The following is a 20,302-nucleotide window of genomic DNA, read 5'->3' as shown; positions in this document are numbered from 1 at the left end:
GTGCAGCACCAATGCCCCTTCTGCAGCACCAATTCCCTTTCTGCAGCACCAGTGTCCCCCTCTGCAGCACCAGTGCCACCTGTGCAGCACCAGTGCCCCATTCTGCAGCACCAGTGCCACCTTATGCAGCACCAGTGCCATTCTGTGCAGCACCAGTGCCACCTGTGCAGCACCAGTGCCCCCCTCTGCAGCATCAGTACTACCCACTGCAACACCAGTGCCCCCCTGTGCAGCACCAGTGCCACCCTGTGCAGCACCAGTGCCCCTTCTCAGCACCAGTGCCCCCCTGTGCAGCACCAGTGCCACCCTGTGCAGCACCAGTGCCCCTTCTCAGCACCAGTGCCACCCTGTGCATGGCCCAGTCCCTCTGCTGCCCTGGTGTGATTCATCCCACCCCAAACCAGGTCCCTGAAGCCCTGGCAGGACAGACCACCCTGTGCACAGACCATCCCTCCCCTCTGCCTGCAGGGCCAAGGGACGCCTGAGCAGATCTGACTGGAAACCTCCCTTGGCCAGGGGCAGAGCTGGAGACCAAACTCACTGATGTTACATCACTGGGATTATTTTGCAGCCCTGGATCAGTGCCACTGGCCAGCCCATCCTCACAGCCCAGCTGTCACTGTGGGGGTCCCCAGGAACGGGCAGGCAGGGAGTCTTCCTCTCCCCACACACAGCCCAGGGCTTGTGATCAAAACATTTAGGCCTAGGGCAATTGGGATTTTCATTTCTTTCGATCAGAGCACAGTCTCTGAGGGAAGTGTAGATGTATTTCTGGAGCATACCAGAACCCAGGCACATTCAAGAGCAGGCAGCCACAGAACAGGGATAACCAACCCAAGAAATAGCCCTTTGTAAAATCGCCAGCATGCCATCTGCAAGCTCCAAACTCACACATTTTTCATGATGAGCTGGAGGGAAGGGAAAAAAAAAAACAGGAAAAAAAAAAAAAAGGATTATGTTAAAAGAAAAAAAAGCTGTGCTCCAAAAGCTCCTCAAACTGCTGCAGAATCCTGCCTGCCCCTTCTGCAGCAAAGCCCAAGGGAAGCAGCTGATGAGTCAACAGCCAGCCTGCGTCGCGGACCGAGGAGAGGAAGTCCAATGTGAGCACTGAGAACAAAGTGTGCTGGTTCATGGAGTACACACTGAGCAGGCAGCCTCGGGGAGCCCTCCCCAGGCTGCAGGATACAGCCTGGCTGCCAGCCAGCACTCCCAGGGGACACGGAGAGGTGACGTCCAGGCATGGCTGGGACATCTGCACCGTGCCACCCTGGTGCCAGGCCAGCCTGGCCGCCTTTCCTCGGGCTGCCACGCTCCACACTGCAGCACAGACTGCTCCTGCAGGGGCTCTCTCCCTTTGCTGGGTGTTGTGGGTGCAGCACCCAGCCCTGTGAGGAGGAGCTGAGGTGTCTTCTCAGTGCAAGATGGGGGCAGGGACGTGTTCCAGTCCCACACCCACTGCTGGTGCACCAGTTCACTCCTCTCCCCGCCTCAGCACACTCATCTCCAGCACTGCTTCCCACAGACAGACCTGCTCCGTGTGCCTGCTCTGCCAGTGACACTGGCACCACACAACCACCACCTGCCAGCAATGCACACCTTGAAAAGAGCTGCTGGGGCTCCTGGAGACGTGGGGGCACCTCCTGATGGGAGTCCAGTAATGAACAGCCTGGAGGAGATGAACCTGAGGGGGCCGTGCCACACCACCCAGCCCAGCCAGCCCTGCACCACCTGGATGTGTTCCCTGAGCACAGCCTGACCTGTGAGTGGCCATCAGAGAAGGGCAGAGGGGACTGAGGGAGGACAGGACAGGGACAGGGCCATGGTGCACGGCAGACGGATTGTGCCGGTGCCGCCATCGCCGGCACTCGCCGGGGCTGTGCCTTCCTGTGAGCACAGCACTTTCTGTTTTCTGTTAAAACAGGGCCACAGCGACGATGCAAGTATAGATCTGCAATGCCAAGAATATCTGGGAAGGCTGCCAGCAAGAAGCAGCCTTCCTGCTCGTCCTCCCGCTGTGTACAAATTCACAGGAAACAGAATCTACAGCACATACTAATGTGGCTTAATGCGAGATCCAAGAGCCACCTTGAGATCCTGCTTGCATCCCTGTCAGCCTGGGGAAGGAGCCACATGCCAAGAACATTAAATCATTAAATAAAGGAGGAAATAAAACCTGCACAGGTGCATAAAATCCCACGTAGGTGCTGCTGCTCTAGGAAGTGATGCTCTGCTGTGCAAGCTCAACACGCATTGCCACCAGCAGGAAGGGACAAACCCAGGTCCCTGGCACATCCACTGCTCAAAAATGGCTTCACAGCCTCCTACGAGCACCCATCAACCAGCAAAGTCCCTTGGGGTTTGTTATGGTGTGACTCTGGGAATACAAAACTCATCTGACTTTTTCCCATCTTCCCATTTACAACAGGAGAGGTACCCAAAGCCCTGCTGCTCCCAAACTGCTGATAACTCTTGCCCTTACTTTACCTTATTTAATCCTGAGGCTGCATTGAGATGATCCCACTTTGCCTCCAACACCCAACTGCATCCCATAGCAGAATGGGACCTTGCATCTGGATCTCCTCATGCTGGAAATCTCTGTGCCTCTGTTTACACAACTGTAAAATAACTGCAGAGTTCACACAGGGGCTGTAAGGCTCAGCTCTGCTCCAAAAAAGCCAGTGGAGATCCTTCCACTATGGTCTCTAGCAGAGGTGGAACACAGCACCAGGGGGATGCAGTGTCACCACCACCCACACTGCAGGTGGGTGACACAGGGCAGGGGATGGCAGCCTGCCTGCCTGCTGCAAGGGAAAGCTGCCCTGACTGCTCTGATAGCTCCCATCTGACTGCAAGTGCCTTTTATCTCCACACAGGAGCCCTTCAAGCTCTGGACAATTCTCAGGCCAATAAAATTCTCAGGTTCAAATAAAACCCTTTTGAATAGCCGTGAGCCAGAAGTAATTGTGGAGAGGAAGCAGCTATCTCCTGTGCTGCCTCTGATGACCCTGGCATCCAGGTGGCTGCCAGCAGCATCCTCCTGAGACAACAAGCCAAGATATGCTGCACCTCTTCCTCCCCTGCTTTCCTCACAACTGCACTGCAATTTGTGCTAACCTAGAAAGGACCCTGGAGTTTAAGGTGGCTCTCAGTGGAGGCATTTGGAGACAGATGCTTTCTGAGGAAAGCATTCCTTAAAATACAGCTCTTGCCTTCTGCCTCTACCCCAGCTTTTGACATTTTACAGCTCCAGGAAAACAAAATGTTTTAAAAATCTCATTTTCAGCTTTGGAGGCACAAAACCTAGAGCTGGTTTCCAAGCAGCCAGGAGGGAGATGAAAAGAGCAGCAGTGGCTGAGTGCACGGCACCTTTCGGACAGAGAGCTCCATCTCTGCTCCAACTCATGGCAGCTTTGGGACAATGAGCTCCATCTCTGCTCCATTTCTGCTCCACCTCTGTTCCAACTCACAGCACCTTTGGGACAATGAGCTCCATCTCTGCTCCATCTCATGACACCTTTGGGACAATGAGCTCCATCTCTGCTCCAACTCATGGCAGCTTTGGGACAATGAGCTCCATCTCTGCTCCATCTCTGCTCCAACTCATGGCACCTTCCAGACAATGAGCTCCATCTCCAGAGCAGGAAGCAGTTCCCACCCCACAGCACAATCTGCTGGCTGCCCATGGCTCAGCCCAGGATCCAGCTCCTGAGCAGCAGCACCATGGGCTGGCTATTATTTTGCAGACAATGTTTGTCTGCTCACCAGCTCCAGGGGCTCTAGCTTCTTCTCTCCAGCCTCCCCACCTCCCCCTATGAGTTTCACATGGAAGTGGCTGTCAGAAGTGACAGCATCAGGACTGGATTAGCACAGGCATCCCCCCCTAAGGGCAGGATGCTCTGTCACACCTCTGAGATGGGGAAAGCAGAGCGCTGACAGCGAGGAAGAGCAGCAGCCGCTGGGCTCCACATTGCCAGTGCACAAAAAACATCAATGCTGGGACTTTTTTCAGCAGATTAAAGGAATTTGGATTGTCCACAGCTAACACAGAGAGGATGTTCGGTTTAGACAAAATTTTTTGAGTAGGGAAAAAGGAAAATTTGGAAGTAAAGGAGGAAAGTGATGCCGAGGCCATGGGGCAGCAGCCATGGGGTGGGGGCAAAAGCAGCAGCTCAGGCAGGACCAGCAAGGTGGCTGCTCCTGGGAAGGACACTGGGGTGAATTAAAGCAGTTAAACAGGGGAGGTAGATGGAGTTGTAAGGCCTTTTAAGGCTGCTCTCTTAAGGCAGATGAAATAGAGTCATCTCTTGTGAAAAAACATTTGACATTTCTCCAAAACAGGGCAAGATGCAAGAAGGAGTTGTCTAACCCTGGAGATAGCAAAATTACTGCAGTCTGCTCTGTCCCTGGCAGCCCAACACTGCCCTTTCCACCTCCCATTCTCACATCAGTGGCCCAAGTGGGAAAAGCTTGAGGGATGCTTTGGGAGGCAGGGCTGCTCAGCAGAACACACCATCTCTGCTGTGCCTTCTGGCGTGCATTCTGTCCTGATTAAAAAAAATCTGGCAGTGTCACTGCCTGTCCCCTTGGGAGTGCATCATGGCTACAAACCAGGTGCAACCATTAACACTGCTGTAAAATGAGCTCTTCATTTCCCTCCCATCACACTGGGGAAGGCAAAATATCCCAAACAGGAGTCTATCCGAGGACAAAGCCCTCCAGGCCATGCTTGCTGCCCAGCCAGCAGAGAGAGATGGTTCAGGCAATTGAGACACAGTTTAAGACAGAGCAACAGCAGAAGAAAGAGGAGGAAGCTGAAGCTGTGGGCAAGCAGCACAATCTCCAAGCAGCCCAGGAGCAGCCTGGGATGAGCAGCGTGTGACACAAACTAGAGGGGACCTGGGGTTAGCTAGGAGTGATGGAGTCAGCAATCACTACCTGAGAGGTCATAGAGAATGGGTCAGATTTCAGAATTACAGATTTACAAAGGACTTTAAAGGGGTCATCTAGTTCCAATACCCTGCCATGGGAAGGGACACCTTCCACTAGAGCAGGCTGCTCAAAGCCCTGTCTAGCCTGGACACTCTTCCAGAGATGCAGCCACAGCTTCTCTGGGCAACCTGTGCCAGCACCTCACCACCCTCACAGGGCAGAATTTCTTCCTAATATCTGTTGCTTTAAAAATAAAACAAATGCTTTGTAGAGCAAGGCTTGAACTAAAAACAGTGTTGAGGTACTGAAGAAAGAGCTGGAACTATTTCAGGAGGCAATTCATTAAGGATTATGGAAAAGTGCCAATTAGAATAATCAAACAAGTAAAATAATCCCAAGAATTAGGAAATTCTTCAGAGGATAACACTAGAAGAGAAACTGACACTGGAAATGAAACTTCACACTCAGGGTGAGTGGGCAGCACCAGGATGTCCCCTCCAGAAACCGGGGGACACCACCACCACCATCATGGTGCTGGGGGTGCCAGAGCAGGACAGGGTGGGATGGGGACCTGGGAAGGAGTGACCTGTTCCAGGTGTCACTCTAGGAATATCCACTCATGAAAACATGCAGCACAGCTGCTCCAGCACCCCCAAATCCAAGGGCTGGGAGCCAAGAAGAGAGGTGCATTTCCAGCCTGTCCTGCACCCCAGGAGCCTCTGGCTGTGAGGTCTGGGATGCCAAATCCCACTGCTGGGAAGCAGCACTCCCAGCTCTACATGGGCACTGCCAGCCCAGGCAGTGCCAAGCTATCACTTTTCAGCTGGAAATAGCCCCGGCACGAGCCCTCAGCTGGGAAGCAGAGCACTGGCGAGGCCAGACTGCGGTTAGCTATCAAAGACAACTAAAAAAAGATATTTCACACACAGGCTTTTTTTCCTTCCCTTCTCTTTTTTTTTTGGTTGCTTTTTTTTTTTTTTTTCCCAAGGATTAAATCAACTCAACAGCCCCCTTTACAACTTCCCTTTTGATGTGTTCAGACTCATTAAAGTTTCATTTCTTTCTCTGTTTTCCCCGGGGGAGGAAGGGGAGCATACACAAAAGTTTATTTCAGAAGCGGGGTCGGCAGCTGCAGCAGCAGCAGCTGCTGTTGCTGTGGGACAAGCAGAGCCTCCACCAGCCTTTGCTCTGTGCCCAAATCCCTTGGCAGAACACATCCCCCAGCAGCCACCCCGCTCCTGTGAGCAGCCCCAGCATCGCCCTGGCACGACGCTGCACGAGTGTTTCTGCAGGATGCACACACGGTGTCACACGTCACAAAGGGAACACACCAGAGATGCAAAGCTCCTCTAAACCCTCTGGGGAGTTTTGGGTCTGATCCTGCAACTTTTCAGGTCCAACCCTGCCAGTTCTGGGGTCCCTTCCCAGCCTTTTCCATTCCCCCCACCGGCAGCACCAACCTTGCCCCCACAGCTCTGGCCACTGCCCTGGGATAATCCCCCACACACGTCACAGGGAGTAGCAGCTCCCCCATGTTTCCTTCTTGCCTGAGCAGCTGTTTGAGTGTCTATTTTAAACCTCAGTTCCCTATTTTAAAATAGCTAATGAGCCCCCGATCTCTGCTGACAGACGTCGTCTCCACAAGGTCTTGGGAGATGCTTCTGTGTTTGCTGGGCTCCTTTTCCCAAGCCCTGAATCTCAGCATGCCCAGCACGTCTCCAATCTGCACAAACATGGTAAAGAGGGAAGTTTTTAATTTAAGGGCCAACTCCTGCTCCCCTGCCGTGAAATACCAGTGGTACAACCACGTGCTCCTAGGCAGAGAGGCATCAAGCAGCCAGGCACAGGCTGGCATTCTGCATGGGTTTCTGTTGTTATTTTTTTATTATTCCTTTGATTTTACAAGGTCTTTTTTTTTAAATTTCCTGACCGAGAGCAAACAAGGAGCTGTCCCAGCTGGCCACTGCCCAAAAAAAGCCTCACATATGAGAGGGACATCTCAGGATGTGGTGGGAGCATCGCTGTGCAAGCCCAGGATCCTGAGCATCACCTCTAAGTGCTCTCCCAGATGGTGTGCACCCCACCAAGGCAGAGGGAACCCCACAGAAAGGAGAGATTCCCAATCAGGACCAGGTTCCCTGTGGACAGAACCAGATGGAGGAGACCCTGCTCACTTACCTGACCACAGGCTCAGGGATGGCCTCAGCACTTGCTGGCACCTGGACACCCTTCTCCCACTCCTGCCTCCAGGGATCAGCCAGCACGTAGTACTCGTCAGGGCTCAGCTGGAAGGAGTCAGGGATCTTCATGGCTGTTATCAGATCCGTCCTGAACACCTGCAGGGGAACAAACCATCCTGAGTGCAGGGTCCAGGGAGGGTGTCCAGGGAAACTGCCCCCGAGGCACAGCACAGGGTGTCTGCATCACCGAGTGGCTTCAGGGTGTCAAATGAAGCCCCTGCAGGGCCAGTTTTGGGCAGGAGAACACGGCAACGGGCAGGAACTCCCCTCCAGCCACGCAGTGCCAAGAGCCCAAGCCCTGCAGCTGCAACCCCTTCAAGGTTCCCCATACTGGGCAGTCAGGAAATCCAGCCACAGGGTGTGAGCCTGGACAAGATGCAGACCAAAAATTAGTTTTAAACTGAAGAAACAGGCTGCTTTATCTTAGGGGATTGATGGTTTCAGCACGACCACACAAATCTACTCCAAATGCTAAGGGACGTACAGCAACTGGGGTTCTCCACATTTGGCTTCACAGGCCACAAGAAAATGTTCTTGTCTTGAATGAAGGTGTGGGAAACACAGAGCCACTTTATCCCAAGCACCTTCATATCCTCCTCACATCACTTCACCATCCTAAGCACCTTTGTGTCCCCTTCAGGTCACTTCACTGCCCCAAGCACCCTCATGTCTCCATCACATCACCTCATTGTCCTGAACAGGGACAGACAAAAGCTTAAGACAGAAATTATCCAGCTAAAATGTGATCTAGGTGCTGCTTACATATCCACACAGATTCTTCCTGACTCAATAAACCCCTTGTGAGATCAACACTGGTCCCCTCCTGCAGGAAAATCCTCCAGTCCTTCAGTCAGTGAATGGGCTCATTCTCCATCTCACTCGTGGCCCTGCAGCATCTTCTCCCAATACACAGGGATGAAAAACTCATTCTAAAAATATCCCTCACGGTAAGTAAGGTTTTCCTTCCAGAGGGCTGCCTGACAGCAATGACTCGAGCAATCCTGCCTCTTGCAGCACAAAAATAAATTGTAAATGAAAATGGATGATTTCTCCTCTCTACCATCTGCTATTAGCTGGAATAATAACTGCCAGTGCCAGCAATCCTGCCTGGACACCATCTCACTCCCTCCCTGCTACTTCTGCATTCCTTCCACAAGGCTGGGGTGGATCAGGTGTTTTCTTTGGATATTGTTTAATCTCTTCACAGCCTGCTCTCCAAATGAGAATTGCTTTGTCAGAATCACAAGAAATAATACAGGATAGTTCTACATTTTTTGACACAAAGATAACACATTTTGGAGAGAATTTGGGAACCCAAATCAACTGAAATGCAGGAAACTAGACATTAAGTAAGACCACTGAGACCAGTATTTAGGTCAGTTTGTTTAATCCTCAGAGCCTCAGCTGCTAACCCAATTAGAGTTAATACAATATATAAACAACCTTTGCTATGTTGGGACCTCTGAATTTCACTGGTACTCTCCTCCTGATGCAGCTGCTTGGAGACATTTTTAACTATGTCCATATAAACCTGATTTGAGTTGGTCAGACCCAGTCTTGGCACACCCTTCCACAAACATAATTAACAGCCTATATATTACAGTCAGCTCAGTTTGGGAAAGATCAGGGTCCTTTAAGCCTCTGTGGGTTACAAACACCACAGTAACCTTTTAGCACACTGCCAGTGTGGGAAATTAAAAAAATATTAAGAGAGGCATTAATTAAACATGAGAAGGGATATGTGAGATATCATAGTCCCTTCAGTAGCGTGGGTCTGTGTATCCAAAGAAGTGCAGGAATCCCACTGTAGAGTGTTTTCTAAAACAAAGGGTAGAAATACACCCTGCTTTTGACAGGCCTGACAGGTCCAGCCTGGGTCAACAACATCTCCTTAACCCAGTTTCAGCGCCCAGCTCCAACGAGGACAACACAACCCTGAGGGATCCCTCCCTCACACCTCAGAGCTCTTGGCTTGGGTGGATGAGATGCTCCCCTGTGCCTGAACCACACAGGGCTGTGATAGGGTCAGTGCCACCCCCTGCTCTGGCCACCAGCACCACACAATCCCTGAAGCGCAGACTCATTAAAGCTGGAAAAGCCCTACAAGATCATCAAGCCCAACCCTACAAGATCATCGAGCCCAACCCTACAAGATCATCAAGTCCAACTCTCAACCCAGCAGTGCCAAGCTCAGCACTAAACCACGTCCCCAAGAGCCACATCCACTTGTCTTTAATTCCCTCCAGGGATGGGGATTCCACCACTGCCCTGGGCAGCCTGTGGCAGTGCTTAACCACCCTTTAGTGAAAAATTTTTACTAATATTCAGTCTAACCTTCACCTGGCAACAGCACAATATTGTTATAGAAAACACTGTTTTGAACACACATGCCCTAGGGACTTCCGGGCAAAGGCAAGCAGGAATGGTTCCAAACATTCAGGGCACCCAAAAGCTTTTCTGAACAATCTGAACTGGATCCTGCTGACATGTGAGTACCCTCCTCCCTCAATGCCAGCTCAGGTGCCTCCTGAGGACACCTCCTTTGATGCTCTGGGATACAGGAGCATTGCATCCTTTCATGCAGGCAAATACACCCAGTTGTGGCAGGAAGCTGCTCAGGGCAGTGCAGGGCAGGATGGCAGCATGCTCCTGCTTCCACCTCAGCTCCCAGACCTGGCAGCCAGGGCAGTGCAGGGCAGGATGGCAGCATGCTCCTGCTTCCACCTCAGCGCCCAGACCTGGCAGCCAGCTCAGAGCAGCGCAGAACACTGGGAGTGGGACTGGGAGTGGGACTGCCCTTTGCAGGACAACCAGCCACTGGGACGGTCCAGCCACATCATTACCCTGCCCTGAGGCCTCCAGGCACCCACAGCAGCTGTGGCCTTCCCAGACACTTACCCCAAGCAAAAATCACCATTTTCTTTTGCTAGGTCAGCGCCAGCAGTGAGGAGACAAGCCCTGTCTCTTTGGGTAACACCAGGGCATCCATGGAACAGTGCCAAAATCCTGGCCCCTCACCCTCCTCCCACTGATAAGGAGGGAGATGGAGGAGCCTGCACAGCAATGGGACCAGCCCCTGGTATAATTCCTCCCTCTGCCTGGTGCAGATCCCAACCCTGTGGTTTCCTGCATTAAGTCTTCCCCAAATCCATCCCTTCTGGCCTTTCAGCTCGCACCAGAACAGAAGCTTAGTTTTAATTTTAAGCCAAATAAGCACGATTGTATCTATTTCCCTGAAGATAAGGCACACTGCAGGCTGGATTTGCAATCTCACTACTTCATTTATTTAGTCCTTCTTGGAAAACAGATAAGCTCACCCATCCGACGGCGGCACGCGCGCCCGCACTTTATCACAGCGACGCCTCTGTCTTTTCATGAAGAACTGGATATGCTCAAATTATTAACTATCAAAGCAGAACACTTTAGAAATGATAGAACAGCACAGAAATTGTAAAGGAAAGCAGATCAGTTGTCTGGAAATCTCCCAACAGCTAATACGCTCAAATTGTAATCTAAATGTCTTTTTGTTTTGAATTGTCTGGGATTAGGGTTGGGAAAAGACTCAATTATTCTACTCAAACTCTTCTGAATTATTTATGAAAACCAAATAAAGGATAAATTGGGCACTGATGAACCGAGGACCTGGCGATGAAGAGAAAGTTGGGTACCAGAAAACAAGCAATTTTCCCTCAATAGGAGTGTTTACTGTTTCTCCCCGGCCGTGGGAGCTGACAGATTGTCTGCTGCCCTGCACCCGCTCCCCCCTCCACCACCACAGCCCTGGCCAGGCTCTGTCCTCCCCTTTCAGCCCTGAATGGGATCTCAGTTATTGCCTATCGATCTGCCAGCAATGGGAAAGGCCAAACCAAGATGTTCCTTTATTACCTCTGCTTGCTCAGGAACCTCATGGAGGTTTAGTGATGCTCAGGATGCATCACACCAGTGCCCAGGGCCAGCCTCTCCCTTTGTTACTGTCAGCTTTAAACACAGTTAAAAATAATGTGAAATTTCAAAATCCCAAGATATTTTTTCCTTCATATTTCCAAAAGAAATGGACATGGAGTCCACACCAGGTCGGTGTGGTTGTGCAGCCTCAGACTCCAGGCAAAGAAAGGAACATGGGAAAAACTTTAATCTCCCTTGTATCCCACAGGCCAGGCAAATCTGGAGTACCCCTAGGACCTCCCCATCCTTGCTGCCCACCTGTATGTGGTGTTGGACTGACACACCAGTAGGGCCAGTCCTGGCAGTCCAGTAACATGAGAAGTCACTGAGTGTTCCCCAACAATACATCAGTACTTTTGTAATTTCTGTAATTTGCTATTTTAAAGCAAAAAGCTGTGTTCCTTTTGTATCTCAAAAAAAAAAAACCCAAAAAAAAAAAAAAAAAACAAAAAAACAAAACCAAAAAACCAACCAAACCCTGAGCTAATCCATTGTGACATCCTCTGATGTTCACATCCCAACGTGTCACTGGGATCCAGCCTGGCACTGGAGGGATGCTCCTGCAGGTATGGCAGAAACCTGCAAGGTAAGGGTTGGATTTGGCTCCTCCTTGAGCCCCTGGCACCTGTTACAAAGGCTGCTCCACCTTGGTGAGGATCTGCTGCTTCTCCCACTGGACACAGCCCTGCAGCCTCTCCCTGTGACACCTGTGAGGCATCTCTGGGAGCTCTCCATGGACCAGCATCAATTTGTCCAACAGCCGGACAACCTCAGAGAAAAACACGTACCCCTGGGAGATGCCAAGGCACACAGTGCCTCACCACAACAGGAAGCATGAAGGACATGCCATGAGGCATCAGAAATGCTGCTCCCCATCCCTCCCTCAGCTGAGGACTCCCAAGCTGTGCTGCTTTCCAGCATTCTCCTCCTTCTCTGCCTCTGCCCCATCACCACCCAGCCCCTCTGGGAGCCTCTCCACCACCTTTCCATGCAACTCTCACATCAATTTCTAGGCTCTGTGATTCACTCACAAACCCCTCTTAATGAAGTGGCCAGCAATCTCCCTGCCATTCAGTTCCCACTCCATGTGCTCTGTCAAGGACTTGGCTTTCCCAGTGACTGCACTGTGGCTCTGAGCCTGCCAAATCTCCCCTCTGCCCCAAACAGACCCAAAACCACCAAACTCTCATCCTGCAGTAATGACTTCCCTCTTGTACCAAACCAGCTCCTGGGTGAGAGCCAGAGCCGGATCTGTTTTGGGCTTTCCATCGAAATGAGAAGAAACACTCGTCTAGCCCTGGCTTTAATTAGCTTGAAAGCAGCAGCCAGCCTGGGACTGCTGTGCCGGATCTGGCACGGCCCTGGCATCCCCGGCACGGCCCAGGCATCTCTGGCACAGCCCTGGCACCCCCAGCATGGCCCCGGCATCTCTGGCACAGCCCCAGCATCCCCAGCACGGCCCCAGCATCCCCAGCACGGCCCCAGCATCCCCAGCACAGCCCCAGCATCCCCGGCATGGCCCCGGCACAGCCCTGGCACCCCTGGCCAGGCCCCAGCATCCCTGGCACAGCCCCAGCATCCCCAGCATGGTCCGGCATCCCTGGCATGGCCCCAGCAACTCAAGCACAGCCCCAGCATGGCCCTGACATCCCCAGCACGGCCCTGGCACGGCCCTGGCACAGCCCCAGCATCCCTGACACAGGCGCTCAGCTCCCGGCGCCTGCTGCAAGCCAGCCCAGGAGACAACAGCCCCAGAGGGAGCAGAGAGCTCAGCCCAACACAGATGGGCTCCAGCAGGCTGGGTCCCTGCACACCAGGCTTCCTGAGCTGGCAGGAGTTCTGTTACACATCTTCCCCTGCATCTGCACCCGGCTCACTCTGGAGCTTTCAGACCTTGCTCTTGGGGCACAGGAATAAATAAGCTCAGTGCCTCCTCCTTCAAATGCCAGGAGGGTATTTTTTTAATACACAATAACATCTCTGTCCCTAAAAAGTTTTAGTGAAAAGAACTCTTTCCAAAGCAGTGGTACACAATGTAAGAGAAGAGAAGCCCAAAATGAAGTGTGTGCAGAAAACACAGAGCTCACTAGGGTGAGGGTGGGCAGGAGAGGTGAGAAGGGATGGTCACAGCCTGCATCCGAGATCTCACCTTTGAATTCACTCCCTCCATCACCCAGCAGAGCTGTAATCCTCCCTGATGCCCTCACACCCACAGCAGCCAAGTGTGTCTCACAGTGATGACCCTCCACAGCAAGCAGGGGTGGTGGGTGGGTGCTGTGAGCACTGCTCCAAGCAGGGGCAGCAGCAGGTCACTGCAGGCAGGTGTGGGGCTGCTTCCTGACACTGACATATCAAGTGTTCTTCAGGCTTTGGCCCAACACTCTTTTTCCCCTCCCTGACTGCAGTCCTGGCAGTCCTGCATAGCCCCAGCCACAACCACCTTCCTCCATCCACACTGGGACCAGGGAAGTCTCGAGCTGCCTCATGCACAGGACTCCCCCCTCATTGCAGCCAGCTCTCTTAGCCCTTCACTCTCTCAAGCATAAAATTGTTTGTTATAGCTCATGAGTCACAAGGATTTTTAGAGAAAGAGAAAACAACGGGAACAATGGGAGCCCTGAGAATAGGTTTTGGTTGTACAAACTGTCTTGATATCAGCTCGAGATGGCACCTCTCTGGGTGCAGCCCTGGCTGCCCCACCCCACTGCCCTCTGGATCTCCCAGTCCTACATCCCTGCTGCTCTATCCCATTTTTCCAGCCCTTTCCAATATGAGCAGAGAGTTGATAGTCGGTAGCAAGGTTTTGAAATGTGGCAGTGCCAGGAGTGTGTTTGAAAGGAGATACCATCTGCCTGTGGGGGAAGAAATCCTGAACTCCCATGTCCAATTGGGGAGCCAGCCTCCTATCTCTTCATCTAGTCTTGTTTCCTTTTGAAATGCTGGATGTTAAAGATTCAATGAACAACAGAACTCAAAATAGGAACAAGAAGCATTTTTGTCCAGCCCTTCTCAGCATTCAGAAGACAATGGTTTTAATCTGTTATCCCCATGCTGGCAAGGGAAAACTGACAAAGCCAAACTGCAGTCAAACCTTTCAACAGAGAGGGATTTTCTCCCCATCCAGCCCCATAAAAGCATGTCCAGTCTTGCTTGGCCACATCCATTAAAGCTCTTCTCCAAGCACAGAAGAGCACAGGAACTAAATTCACATTGCACTGGGTCATTATATACCTAATGCAGAAGGAAAAAATCATGATCCAATGCAGTAAGAATTACATTTTAGAAGGGAAAGGAGTTAAATCCTTGTAAAGAGATATAAAAAGGTGCCTTTCAAAACACAGAAGTAATATCTAAACAAGGCAAGCAGAAAATAAAGTAAATTGTATAAATTTGTGGTTTCCCCTTCATCCTGAGCCCTGCCTGCAGCTGCAGTCCCCTCTCCTCCTGAAGGTCTGGAGCGAGGGAGAAGGGCAGCGGGGATGTCCGGTGGGATGAGCAGCACCTGCACAGCACAGCCCAGACTGCTCAGGGCTCTTCAGCTGAGAAAGGACGGCTGCAGGGCTGGCAGGCAGGTGTTCTGCACAAAATAGCAGGCTTTTGTGCCTCCCAAATATATTCCAGCAGTGCAGGTGAGCGCTGTGGATCTCAAACAGCTCTGGAGGTAATGACTAACACAGCAGCTAAGGCAGTGACTCAGAGGCAGCATCCGAGGGAGTCCCTGGGCTGCTGATGGCTGGGAGCTGGCAGAGAGAACCACAGACTATCATTACACACTTGCCTTGTTCTTAAATTCTCTCCTTAGACACTGACAACTGTTCCCTGTCAGGAACAGGAGAGAGCCTTGAAGACTGCAGTCAAACCAGGGATGTGAGGCTCGTGCTCACATCCCCAGCAGCTCTACAGCCGGGGGCAGGATTGCACTGATGTGCCACCAACAGAAGCAGAAATCCGTGCTTCAGGCATGTGCTACTCCCTGCTGCAGATCCAGATCCACGGCAGGGATTACCTGAGCGAGCATCCCCTCCTTCCAGCTGCCAGGGTGGGGAGCATGACCAGCAGCTCCTTGCAGGGACCCAGGGAGATGGGTACCAGCCAGCACGCCCCATTTGCAGACAAGTTAAGAGACAAACGAGCGCTAATGAGATTAATTAAAATCACCAGATTGGTACTGCTATCAGTGCAGATGCAAGAAGCTGTTGGCAGCTGCCCACGTTCATCCCTGCCTCCAGGCAGAGCAGTGCAGCAGAGCCATGCCCAGGGCACCATCAGCACCAGCTCTGAGCCTTGAAGGCTCTGCTGCCCAGGCAAGGGGCAGGGAAGGACAGCTGTCACCTCTGCGAGGGACAGAGCCAAGGAAACAGCGGCTGGTGCCTGGGACAGTCAGGAAAGAGCCCGGGCAGAGCCCCGTGACAGGCACAGATAAATATAATCACCCTCCCTGGCAATGGCCCCTTTGCGGATGTTTACAAACAGCTCAGTACTTTTCCATGTTAAGAAGCTTGTTTTTCCAGATGCCTTGTATCCGATGGTTTTTAATGTGTATAGTTAATCCCTTCTCACAGAGTCTTTCATAATAAACATCACCCCCTGACCTGACTAATAACTATGTAACACTAATGCTTTCGATTTTTTTATCTCCTGCCCGGGCTGTCAGGAGGAATGCCTGCTCCCAGAGAAAGGGGACATGACTTGGAGAAGGGCAGGACAGGTTGGTGGCCATTTGCCATCTGCCCAGCCCATCCTCCAGCATGGCCATCCCTCAGGACACGCCTGCACCCACTGCAGCTCTTGATAAAGCTACAATGTGTAAAGCTGGAGTTGGAGCTGTGGTTTGAAAAGATCTGTCCAGACCCAAAATGGCTGGGGGTTCAATACCTGCTAATGCATTCATCCTGCTCTCCCTATTATTCTCCTGTGGTTTCCATCTGTCACTGATGATGAGATCAACATCCATCCTCAGCAGGATGGACAAAAGAAAAGGTGATTCACTCTTTCATGTGAAGTAGTTTGATAGCGGTGTAGTTTGTGTTTTACAGCTCCCAGCACTTGCTCCAACAGGACATGATGCAGGTCACAGTCTGTGCCTGAAATCCCCCAGTGCTCCTGGGAGGATGTGCCAAACCCCACAGTGCCTGGACCAGACACATTCATGGGTGCTCACAGGAAGAGCAGAAGTTGGGTCACTCATGGAAAAGTTTAGAAGATGCTGCTGGAGAGGAAATTCATACAGGAGTGATCTCCAAACCATCTCCCTGCACAGCTGCAAGTCTTGGGGTGATACTCTATCCACCTCCAACAATGTCCTGAGCCCTGAGTTTCACTGGTGCTGATTTCCAGCAGACCCAGACAGCAGCAAGCAGGGAGCACAGCTGAGATCTGCACTGCTCCATCTGCCTGCGTGCCCACCATGCTTTTGTAAAAGATGGTTTGTCAGCTTGACCATCCTGGCCAAACTCCAGCCTGAGTAATCACACATGGCCTCCCCAAATTCCCCTAGACTCTCAGTTCACATAAGCCACAGAGATTCAGTTTCTGTCCCAACTGCTGCTAAGCTGGGACCTGTTCAGATTTTGCTCCACTTTATCTGTTCCACAGCTACATTTCACTGAGAACCCTCCTTGGGGGATAATGGAGCAGTAAGCAGAGGGAGGAGCCCTCTGCAGGCATCTGATGTCTCCCCAGGTGCCATGGATTAATATCTAGTTTTCACTCTAGCTGCTGTAGAGCAGCAGCTTGGATCCAGCTCTTACCACACTTCATCCAATCCAGAAGCATTTTCACTTGGAATCTTGGACTTATATTCAGTAGCAGCCAGGTAAAATCCTACATGGATGATTAAACTAACTCATATTAATAACAGAAATGTGTCTGCACCAGTGAGGCAGAAAGATGCCCCAACTCTTGGAGAAGGATTTTACTGGGCAGCAGCAGGGTGGCACCTGTGACACTGCTGTGACATGAGTCACATCTTCTCACATCTGACATGAGGCATCTCTGTGGCAGAGACTCCTGACAGCACCTAGAGGGCTCACCCAAGCCTTTATGGACACATCAGGCACAGGGATGGGCAGTTATTTCAGAGAGGGGTAAAAATGCCACAGGAGGAGGAAATGCCCCATATGCTTCACTTTCCAAAGGAGGATTCAGCTCACAGAAATCTCCCCCACACCACACTGAGAGACACATCTACAACCAAAACTCAACATTACCAGTGCTAATATTCAATTTTCCAACAGCCTTGTTAGCAGTCAGTGACACCTGCACCCCTGGTTCTTGCTCTCTGGAGTATTTCCAACTAACTCAGCTGGCAGTAACAGCTTTCCAGTCCCTCTCTTTACCCAATGCACAAATAACTTCAACTCTTTCAGTCTGTGTCCTTTGCCAACACAGATATTTCAATATAAACCTTTGAGAGCAGTAAGAACCAAGTGCAGCTGTAATTCAGGCAGTGACCACAGGAAAACCTCAAAATCTCTACTCAGCTTGATGCAAAAGGAGGATGTTGCAGAGGTTTGTGCTCACCAGGCCACAGCGTCAGGAGATGTGAAATGGGGAGTTCACATGAGCCATGCCAGCTTCATCTGCTGCTAAACTTAGCACTGTTTGACTCCAGACCCCAGTGCAGAGGGAAGGGAATGTGAGAACAATGTCCCTCTGGCTTTGCTCACGCTGCTGCTGAAATGAAGATGACCACTGCCAAACACTGCGGTTGCTACAACAGCAGCTCATGCCTGGTATAGTTTCCATGGCTAGTGGAAATGTATCCGAGGCACAGAAGGAAAAACAGGACACAGCACCACCCCTCCCAACAGTCCTGGGGACAAACAGCTCCTCCCACCCAAGGCCCAGGCCCTGCACTAGAGCCAGCAGGTGAAGCTGGGCAGTGTCCCCAGAGTGGCAGCACTGCCCACCCCTGCCAGGGGAACCCTGCAGCAAGGTCAGACTGATGGCCTCAGCTTGATGTCCTTGAGTCCTGTGACAGGGGAAACCAACACAGCACAACCTGCAACTCAGCTGTGCTCTCATTTCACAGCTCTCCACGCCTCCCACTTGCTCATGGGAGGAGTCTCCACATCACCCTCCCCTGCCGTCAGAGCTGTGACCTGTGCCATCAATAAAAGGGCACCCAGAGGGGCACCCAAACCAGGGAATCTTGGTATGCAGACACCCCAGTACTGCAGGACTCCCAGCCCCACCCAACTTGTCTTTACTTGCCTCAATAGGGATGGAGGGGCACAAGGACCCACAGCCTTCAGCAGAGACGCTCACTGTGTGTCCCCATCAGCTCCCTCCCCAGGAGAGCTGGGCTGACACAGCTGTTGGGAGTTGAGGCTCTGCTTTCTTGGGGATATCCTGTCCTGGCACCCAGTGCCCACAGAAGCCATGGCCACACTGGCTGTCACAGCTGGCAAGTGCAGTCCCATGGGAAACCTCTCCTTTGGGGAAAGCCTAAAAGCCCACGTACCTCAGAGGGCTTCTTCTCCTTCTGCCGCGACCAGGGGGATTTGGTATTCGGAATTTTGGAGCATCTGGAGGTGGATGTGGTGTGACCTGCAACAAGGCAACAGAGACAGGTTATTTGGGAACGAGTCAAAGCCTTTCCTTACCTCACCAGCCCCCTGCTCCAGCCCCAGCCAACACTCTGGGTCAGCACTAAGATGGAATAACACCTTGACATGACTTTTTTTTTGGTGCAGTATCATCACCACTCCAAAAAGAAGGGTAGCTAAAGCCTGAAACGTGCTGGAACCATACACTACTGATCTTTATTTCCAATCCATTTGTGTCGTTATCACTTAAATGTAAGGCTGTATTTGTTAATAATAAATAACAAACTGATTACTGGAATTTCTGTATAATAATGACAGTTCAGTCTTCTGTACAGGAGGACCCCTCCATATTACAGTATATAAAAATGTTTCTGTGAGGTTGCAACAAAATAACTACCAATAGGCCTACTTAACACGGATTTTTTTTATCCTTGGAGGGCTAAACAGGAGGAAACAGCACTGTGCACATAAGCAACATCCAAACGGGCTGGAGCCAGGAGCTGAGCTGACTCAGGGGTCAGGCTGTGGTACCTCTGCAGTGGGAAACTGTTCTTCCTCCAGCTCAGGCAGCTGAGCCCAGGTAAATTTCACAAGCCTACTTTTCCTGACAGGGGAAGAGGCACCAGCCCAACCTGTATTCTTTACTTGCACTGCACTTGTACTTCAGAAAATGAAGGCCAAACATGGGGGCATCACCTGTTCCCAAAACACAGCTTGTTTTTTCAAGTTGCAGGCCAGCTGTTATTAAAGAGGGTTCCATACAAATGAAATTCTTTATAACACTTCAGAGCACAACAGGACTGTGTGGACAAAGCCCAGAGCAGACACCCCTATGCTGCAGCCCCACGGACACACTGCTTTACTCAGCAAGCTGCCCCAAGGAGTGCAGCAGCAGCAGCTCCACAGCTTTCATGGAGAGATCAGTCACTGATTTCCACCTTGCCCCCTCTTCTCAAGCTACAATGTGATGCTACAGCTATACAGGCTTGGATAACACACCACAACTACCCTTTGCTGGCAGAGGCATGAGAAAGAAGGTCACCACTCTGTTTACAACCATCCTGCAGGAGAGCATTTGTCAAAAGCTTAGATATCACCTGGAGCATAAATATCCAAGCCCCATAGAGATAAGGCCATGTTGTTTAATACCATGATTAAGGATGCCTTACCCCTGAAAGGCAGGGAAGGCAGCGAGCACAGCTCGGCTCCATAAGCCTTTGAGCATCTGGGGATTAGGAGATGGGAAGTTTGAAGCATGGCTTCCAAAACAAACTCCTTTCTGAGATAGAGATGTTTCATTTTACGAGAAGCAAGGGTGTTGACAGAGCCTGAAACACGTTCTGTAGGCACAGCTCAGCCCCAGGCCCCCTGGGCTCCAGCAGGATGGGGGTCCCCGCTGGCAGCAGAACAGCAGGTTCCCGTCGGCAGTTGTGGTGCTAACTCCACTCACACTGACAATTTTTTTGGCTGAAGCTGTGGGAACAGCAGCCAAACCCAGCAAGATCAGCCTTTCCATAACCCCCTGTAATCTCTCCATCATCCTGTTAGGAAAAAGCCCAGAAGTTTAGTGTCTTTACTAAAGTGCCTTTCGTTCTCGGATATCCAGCAGCCAGATCCTGTAAAGTGTGGAGAGCAAAT

At 51.4% G+C, this 20,302-nt stretch overlaps 1 protein-coding gene across 3 annotated transcripts in view; it reads right to left on the bottom strand.

The window, feature by feature from the left end:
• The window catches only part of JADE2 (jade family PHD finger 2), a 74,585-nt gene that overhangs the window by 46,745 nt on the left and 7,538 nt on the right, over window positions 1-20,302 (bottom strand). For all 3 annotated transcript variants that reach the window (XM_058815045.1, XM_058815044.1, XM_058815046.1), the window contains 2 exons: window positions 18,580-18,665; window positions 7,108-7,265 (listed from right to left, as the gene is read on the bottom strand). In XM_058815045.1, the coding sequence (XP_058671028.1) occupies window positions 7,108-7,265; window positions 18,580-18,665 (244 nt within the window). The remainder of the gene's footprint in view (window positions 1-7,107; window positions 7,266-18,579; window positions 18,666-20,302) is intronic.

Source organism: Ammospiza caudacuta, chromosome 16 (genome assembly GCF_027887145.1).
Source record: "Ammospiza caudacuta isolate bAmmCau1 chromosome 16, bAmmCau1.pri, whole genome shotgun sequence".
In the NCBI taxonomy this organism is placed as follows: Eukaryota; Metazoa; Chordata; class Aves; order Passeriformes; family Passerellidae; genus Ammospiza; species Ammospiza caudacuta.
Note: the sequence above shows the minus strand (reverse complement) of the source record. Positions and strands in the feature narration are given on the sequence as shown.